The sequence below is a fragment of the Sinocyclocheilus rhinocerous genome, unplaced genomic scaffold (genome assembly GCF_001515625.1).
Source record: "Sinocyclocheilus rhinocerous isolate Xijiao unplaced genomic scaffold, SAMN03320098_v1.1 scaffold3174, whole genome shotgun sequence".
Taxonomy (NCBI): Eukaryota; Metazoa; Chordata; class Actinopteri; order Cypriniformes; family Cyprinidae; genus Sinocyclocheilus; species Sinocyclocheilus rhinocerous.
In genome coordinates this window covers 135,971-144,871 of record NW_015666612.1, presented here as the reverse complement: position 1 = coordinate 144,871, position 8,901 = coordinate 135,971, and the positions used below count along the sequence as shown (strand labels likewise).

Genomic DNA, 8,901 nt, shown 5'->3' with positions numbered 1-8,901 from the left:
AGACGGCATCACAGTATGGTGAGGGGTGTAACATTTCCGTCTCACGCTTGAGGTATTCAGCCAATCACAAGCACTGGATAGCTGACCAATCAGAGCACACCTCGCTTTTCAGACCGATGAGCTTTGTAAAAATCGACGCGTTTCAGAAAGGCGGGGCATAGAGGAGAAACAATAATGTACAGTATGTGGAAAATAATGTGTTTTTTTTACTTTAAACCACATAAACACATTGCATTACACCAAATACACAACATAATGTTCTTCTTAGCAACATCATATGACACCTTTAATGTTTTATTAAATGACACTTTGTGCAGTTTCTTTGGAACAATATGTACAATAATACATTTACATTTTCATTATTTACATATATAAATAATGCATTTAAAGGTGGAACAGATTTGCCAAAATAAGCCTGTTTTCAAACACACAGCTTATAACACATGTCTTGAAAGTGCCGAAAAGTCAGTCATAATCTATAAACTGGTAGTAGTTATTTTTGCAATTTAGATGTTAAAATAATTGTTTAATAAATGTTTTAAAACCAACACCCAATATTTTTTTTCTGGCCAAAATATATTTTAAATATATGCTAAATATATATGCTGCAAACAGTGAAGCTCAATTAAATATATTTTTGGTGTATGAAGGTTAAAACTAAATGTATTTTCAATTTCAAAAATATATTTCAAAATGCATTTCAGGGCCAAAAAAAATACATTTTAAATTGCACAGTAGCAGTAATTTCAAATGAGAATGGAATAGCCTACTAGAGAGAAATGCTTTTTAAAAAAATTATATATATATATATATATAAAAAAAATAAAAAGATAAAATTACATATGTGTGTGTGTGTGTGTGTGTGTGTATATATATATCAGTAATATATTTTTTTAATTATTTAAAAACATAATTTTTTTGTTTGGCTATTTGACATGTTTTATTTATTTATTTATTTATTTAGGCCACATGAGTAGGATCAGTCTTAACACTTCAGGGGAAACAATCTATAAATTGGCTTACTTACTTTAACATCAAAAGTAAGTATTTTAACATCAAAGTAAACACACTTCACCTTTAAATCAATCAAGAATAACAGGCATACGCATAGCTCATTTTCTGCATTTCTCTCACCATCAATGTCTGTGGTGCAATTTTTGCCACTTCCTGGACACTAAAAATTAAGAAGTCTCTATCATGCACCCTCCATCAAACACGTACACAAACCTTCAGAAAACCACACTGTCAGTTCCCAGATAAGCATCGGCCTTTAAAAGTGAAAACCTTTCAAATATTTACGTGACGTGTTTGAGAGCGGCGCTTCTGTTGACCTTCATACAGCTGCCGAATGCGGCTCGTTTATCCCAGTGATCAATGTCCTCATACTGTTTTCTGTTTATATTGAATAAAGTGAATGATGACAAGTTTGTTATAAAGATGAGCTCACAGTATGAATGAATAAACACTATACAAAAGGAAGTTTATCTTCTGTTTGCCGACACTCAGTTCGGTCATTTATATACACAGGTTTGGCTACAGTGTTTTCCTTTACTTACTAAGATAACACTCTACACGTGAGTTGTGTTGTTTTGGCAATCCTTGTTGCCTCTGTCACCTTACAAGGAAGTGGAGTAATGTTTACCATGCTGCATTTGTGTACAAAAATAATTGCACGGCCGTTTCCTTGCCTACATGAAACCATTGGTCAAAGTGCGTTTGTGACCTCTTGTGGTTTCGGCAGACTGTTTTTCTCCGTTTCAGGAGGCTCCTTCTTGGAGCTCCATAGGATTTGTGGACACCAACATCTACCCCAAATGCCCCTCACCATCGCCCCAAGTGTGTTTCTAACAGCCGCAGAGGTGAAGTAAAAAATAATCGGGTCCAAACAAGCATTGAACGTGCTTAGAAGAAGGGCTTTGTCTCTCCAAGCTGGGCTTGACTTGGTTATGAAACCGACCACATGGGAGACGTTGTAGGGTCCAAAACAGAGCGCAAACACCAACAACGTCCCCAAAGCCAATCCAATCGCCCGCAGCTTTCTCCGTCGGCCGATGTTTGGCAGCCTCGAAAGGATGCGGATGAAGTTTATGTAGCAGAAGCTGCAAATAAACAAGGGAACGCAGAAGAGAACAATGCACAACTCCAAGCGTACGGGCAAGAGGATCTCGAGTTGAGTGTCAGTGAATCCTTCGTAGCAGACGTTTCGGGATGGCGGGACCGTCCCGGATGGGTTGTAGTAGGGCACGATGTAGACAATGCTGAGATGGAGGATGGAAAACCCCCAGATGAAGATACTGGCGGACACGGCATAGATGGGTCTTCTCCGCAGGGAGTGCTGGATTGGGAACGCCACGCCGAGGTAGCGCTCCACGCTCACCGCGGTCAAGAAGAAGGTGCTGTTGTAGATGGTCATGTAGAAGACAAAGCCAGACAGCGGACACAGAAAGTAGTCAATATTCCATACCATATTATTGGCCACTTCTTGCATCTTAAAGGGGAGGAAGATGAGGAAGAGCAAGTCTGAGATGATCAGGTTGAGAAGGAGGATGTCGATGGGTGCTGGCTTCCTCCAAATCTTGCGGCTGAGCGTGTAGAAGGCCAAGACGTTGGCGGGGAAGCCGGTGAGGAAGGTCACGATGTAGACGGTGAGGCACAGATAATAATCACAGTGTTGCATGGTTGCTGTGTTCCATACAGTCCACAGGAGGAGGAGGCTTCAGTAGAGTTGGACGTTTCAAACCTGGAAATTTGATGCAGTGTTAAAATCATGAAAAACGTCAATAATATAGATCAGGGGTCTCCAGTCCTGCTCCTAGAGGACCAGACGTCCTGCAGAGTTTGGCCCCCCAACACACTTGCCTGGAAGTTTCTAGTAATCCTAAAGCTTCTTAATTGCTACTATTTAAAATTAAAACCATACTCTATATTTCTTAAACTTTTTTGCTTAAATGACTTCTGATTAAATTCGGAAAAGGATAAACTCACATTAGACTCTGATAACCGGCTAGTTTTTACTTTAGATGACCAATTGTATCTTCAATGACGTTTTCTAAAAAAATTCTTTACTCTCGCTTACAACAAAAGCAACCACTGTCTAAATTCCTTAAATACTTTCTCCCGAGTGTGCCCGAGCATCAGATGTTTCATCGGCTACATCCGATCTTATTTTCCTCAATACTTTGTAATAAATGCTTACTGTTGCTTTGAACAAAACCATCAATATTTGAATCTCTCAACAGAACAAAACTGAATAAATATTTAAAATCTCTTAACAGAAAAAACAACCAATATTTAAATATCTTCATGGAACAAAATCGGCCTATATTTAAAGCTCTTAACAAGGCAAAACCAGCCAATATTTAAATCTCTTAATAGAACAAAGCCGACCAATATTTAAAATTTCTTAATAGTTTCAAAATCTCTTAATAGAACAAAGTCGACCAATATTTAAATCTCTTAATAGAACAAAGCCGACCAATATTTAAAATCTCTTAATAGAACAAACCCGACCAATATTTAAAAATCTCTTAATAGAACAAAGCCGACCAATATTTAAAATCTCTTAATAGAACAAACCCGACCAATATTTAAAATCTCTTAATAGAACAAACCTGACCAATATTTAAAATCTCTTAATAGAACAAACCCGACCAATATTTAAAATCTCTTTATGAAACAAATCTGACCAATATTTAAATCTCTAAATAGAATAAAACAACCAATATTTAAATCTCTTAATGGAACAAAACCAACTAATATTTAAATATCAAAACCGACCAACCTTTAAATTTGCCTTTGAATACTCAGAAGTGTGCCCGACCACTGCGGCACTAATATGTGTGCTAGACAACACTATAAATACAATATAGCTAGATTTAAAATCTGGAGGATCACTTGTATCATCGTTTTATATTGTCATATCGCCCAGCCCTAAAAATTGCACTATGGTAAAGTGCTAAGGCATTATAGACATCACAATACAACTTTCTGTAAAGCTGCTTTGACACAATGCATATTTTGAAAGGCACTAATAAATTTGACTTGACCTTAACTAGCAGGTTCTGGCGTGTTTAATGATAATTGCAGGACAGTGGGCCTATAGGAGCAAGATCGGACACCCTTGAAGTAGATCAAACAGAGCTCACTGTGGTGGAATAAGAACTGCAAAACAATAACTAGATTCTATAAAACTATTGTATATGATGACCAGGCCTGGAATCTGCGCCCACAGAAAACTCTGCCAAAGATCAACACATCCCCAACTCCTTGCATAAATATTTTGGCGAATATGATGATTTAAAAGTGTAGAACTCTTGGCTCCATTCCACATGTTTTACTTTGTTTAAATTGCATTGCATTGCGCAGAATTCCTAAAGATTATCCACCAAAAAAGTGCAGATTGGCCTGATGATGACACACTGTGACCAGAATTAGCAGTTATTACTGAAAAACGTCTACAGGAAGTATTCAAACGCTTTATGACGAAGGAAAAACAGTTACGCAAGCCTCAAAAAGTGACAATCATGCAATAATGGAACTCTTTTACAACTGTAGTACGCTTAAAACCATCCCTGCTCTTATGTTGAGACAAAAAGGCGAACTCACCGCAAAGCACACTGGACCTCTCGGCTGTGCTTCTGTATCGACTCTCTCTTGTTTTTCAATAGAGACTAGGGTCTATCTGCTGACGACTTCCGCACCAACTGTTTGCTTTCCATTTTCAATATTGAACACTGATAAGGGAAAATTAATAAATGTGGACTGGATCCTACACGGTGTGCTCCTCGTGCACAGTCTCAGGTGCTGTATGGTACATGTGAGCAAGTCTATGCCATCTTATCGGGATTTATACTCCTTCAGGGTGTGTGGGAGATGTGTTTTAGGATGATGGGTGTGTGCTTGCATATGTGAGTGTGACTGGGAGGGCAATGAATCAGTCTGGTCTCGCCTTCACTTTAACACTCAGCCTCAAGGCTATAACCTCTCAAAGTGTGACTGTACCATGTGACTGCATTTACAATCCCAATACATCCCCCAAATCAAAAGTTGTTTTTAAAAAGAGGATAAGGCTGGGAATAATGCTGCATTCCATCCAGAGTTTGATGTTTTGGATGTCCTGCTTAAAATTTCTGACCTTTAAGTTGGAATGGCAAAACTCTTCAAAATAATGGTGCCACGAAGAACCTTTAATATCCATTGAATCTTTGCATTCCACAAAAGGTTCTTTATAGTGGAAAAAAGATTCTTTACACTCTTAAAAATAAAGGTGATAAAAGGAGGTTTTCACAGCAATGCCGTAGAAGAACTATTTTCGGTTCCTCAAAGAACCTTTCAGTGAACAGTTCTTAGAAGAACCATTTTTTCTGAACATTTTAATAATCTAAATAACCCTTTTCCCCTAAAAAGAACCTTCTGTGCAATGGAAAGTTTCATGATTTTAAAGGATCCTCATGGAGCCATCAATGCCAATAAATAATCTTTGTTTTTAAGAGTGCAGACTATTAAAATGTGAACTGTTATTTTAGGTTATTTTGCGGAACCAAAAATGGATCTTCTACCCCCTTTTGGAGCCTTTATTTTTAAGAGTGTACTGTTTAGTCATTTTTATTTATACAGCGTGTTTCACAATACATGTTGCTTCAAATCACCAGTACAGGCGACGTTAACTTTGCAGATGTCCAATTGTCAACAAAGACATCTCCTAGCGACCAAACTGTGGTGTATAACGATTCTGTTCAATGCAAGCATTTATTCTACAGGTGTACAATTATCACCTGAGGATCATTTAGTGTTTTACACTCCTGCCTCTGCAAACGTTTGCTAAACCGCTTTTATTATCATCGGCTTTGATGGATTGGTGCATTTTATTTGCTTGAAAGTTTATGATGTCATGCTTTGCCATCTTGGCCAAATCAGCATTTTCTGCAAGTTCAATTGCACTTTTCCAAGTCAGAATGTGTATGAATTTGTAATTGAATGTAATACAGCATAAGATCACTTTAAACAAGTCTTTCAGGTCTATTATTCATTCAGTATCTAAAATTACGAAAAATCCCTGTCGCTCAGCACAGAACCCTCCATGAGTAGGAAATTCATCCCTTTCACAATGACGTGCAATACACTTTACTACACATGACAATGCTGTGTTTCATAGCAAAAAGTCTGATTATGTAATGACTGTGATTCATCTAGGTTGTATCGGAAAACACTCAGTAGTTAATTTATTATTAGCTATAATGGGAAGAAATGAGCAAAACTGAGTCAGCAAACCTGTACGCTAATGTAATTATAGCTCATCTGGTCAGATTTTAGCTAGAAAAGAGATAACCATGCGCATAACATCATCATCATTATCATCCATCCCTAAAAAAAGGATCAAAAAGTCATTAAAAGCATTTGATTAGACACATAAATGTTGTCTTTCTCATTATGTAAATTCCCCACTAAACTACCAGTATTCAAATATTAAAACCTCAAAGGCCTGAAACAGATGCATTGCTAAATATCAATATCTGTATAATCTTAAAAAGACAAAAGACTTACTAAACAAGGATTTGTTCTTTTGTAAACTCCGAGGCGACACGGGACGTTGCCTCCACATCACATAGGCACTCCACATTTTGGCTGGTTTCGTGGGATTGCGCCTGCTCTCCTTTCCGCTCGGCCCTCTCATTGAAAATGAACTGTGACCAACTTTTTCCTAGCAGCTCCTTGTGCTTTATTTTGTCACCCCCTCTCATTTCGATTTCCTACGTGTCTGCGCCATAGGAAAAGTGGTAAATAGAAAAAAAAATTGAAAGATGGATTATAATTTCTCCGTACAGCACAGATCAAGTTAATCACATATTAAGAAAACAATTGTCGTCATCAGAAAGAGACGAGGAATGTTTCATGATGAGGGAGCCCCACTAAAACCTACAGACTCTTGTGAATTATAGCGACGGCCATGCACAGGCCTAATACACATCCATTGGCAATGACATATACCAGCGAGCGGCCGTGTGACAGTGTCTTTTGTATTTATAGATGAAGATGCACTGTTTTGTAGCTGATCATTTATTTTCTAGCAAGGAAGAGGGACATAAATATTGCTGAAGGTTTAGTATGATTTAAGGTTATGCATATGCGTGTCTAATGCCGTGAATTGTTCTGGAATGATGTAAACATAGCATGCATGGATTTCATGCATTTCAGAGTTAGTACATCTGCTCAGACTTCATATGCATGTTTAAACAAAATGGCTTAGTCATGTAAGATGATAAACTTGAAATCTCGATTAAAGGTACTGTAAGCATTTCCTTATAAAATTGCATGCAGAAAACAAATAGATGTCGGTGATGTAACGTTACCGTTTAGCCAATCAGAGGACTTTGAGGCACTTTCTGCCTGTCCGTCATGTTCAGGTTTGCTTACATGTCTTTGGAGGGCAGGATTTGGATGGTTTAATCTGGCGGAAGTCAGAATCTGGCTAACATTGCTTATAGCATCTTTAATGTACCCACAAATACAGCACTAAATGAATTACATGAATACAGAACACTCAATGCACATGCATTATATTTGTACAATTAAAACAAGCTCATTTATATTATTTTTTGCATATTTTTATTCAGTAGAAATGACACATCAAGCCGTTTTCTAATCGTGAGGAAAAAAGTGCCTAGACTGCGGCTCCAAATAAGCTTATCTTATCTGCTCTTGCATAAAATTAACAACAATTTAATGATTACATATTTACATGCAAAAATACTATAATATAACGGAGATATGAAAAGTATTTAATAAAGGAACACACATTTGAATGCAAATAAAGGGTAAAAAAATTCACCTCATTAAACATAATTCACGGTACAAACATAAAGGGAAAATAATCAATAATCACAATTTAAAAAAAAAAAAAATCTAAATATAAGTGCAATATATTAGCAGAAGTACTTAAATGATATAGTATGTCAGGAGAAAAGTTATTAAAATGTATTTATGCAGTGAAGTTTATGCTGCAGCAGAACCGATTAAAAAAAAAAATGCTAAATGTGAAATGCAAAAACATTCAGCTGGTTTGCAATCTGCTAGTTTGAGTGGCCCATATGGGCAGGATATAACACTGGATCAACCAATGCTGTGAATTTGAGAAAGTGTGAAATGTCGTTATTTATTTTTGGTGCCGCTAGTGATGCACAAATTACACCCTTCACATTGAATGCCCAGTTCAAAGACAGCATAAGCTCCCTGAAGGTACATTTACCTGATAATGATACTGATCCTGACAGAAAACACTCAATAAACCTGCTTGAGCATTTGTCATTAGGATCGATATCAGACAGTGCATTAAAAACGTGCCTGCTTTAGGCTGCTTCACCAGGAAGACGACCAAGGTCAACCAGAAAGCCTAAGTTGAGGGCACGCTGAACCTCAAAAGAAGCAAAAATAATTATAGACTCAAGTCAATAGAGTGCAATAGTTGGGTTCCGGAAGTAAAAACCCATTCATTTACTCCATAGGGAAATTGATTTTGAAAGATAACTTATTAACCTTTAAAGACAGACCAACTGTGAGATCTAAGGTTGTTAATCAGCTTTTGTTGAAGCCATCCATTCACTTATTTTAAAATAAATGTGTTTAACAGCTGAATTCATGGTGAAAAAAAGTACATTACCCATGATGCTGTACAGAAAATTCCACCAATAAAAAGAAAATCACAACAAAATGCCCACTCATGAAATTACGTGACAGAGTCTCGCTATGCTATCAAAATACTAAATATTTACATATATGTGCATATTTTGCAATACATTTTAAACATACTGTTTCACCATTAAAAGAAGAGTTTTATATTTCTCCATCATTTTTTATTTGATTATGTAATTTGCAATGCTTCTTGGGACTCTAGTTCTCCCTCAG

At 36.9% G+C, this 8,901-nt stretch overlaps 1 protein-coding gene across 1 annotated transcript; it reads right to left on the bottom strand.

Moving 5' to 3' along the window:
* Window positions 1-1,705: 1,705 nt before the first annotated feature.
* LOC107733023 (free fatty acid receptor 2-like) lies at window positions 1,706-2,677 on the bottom strand. Its single transcript, XM_016544532.1, has one exon. It carries the CDS (start codon window positions 2,675-2,677, stop codon window positions 1,706-1,708), a length of 972 nt encoding a protein of 323 aa, XP_016400018.1.
* Window positions 2,678-8,901: the final 6,224 nt, after the last annotated feature.

What these genes read in the sequence shown, in the direction of transcription:
- LOC107733023 (XM_016544532.1), bottom strand. Translation starts at nt 2,677, where the DNA reads ATGCAACACTGTGATTATTATCTGTGCCTCACCGTCTACATCGTGACC.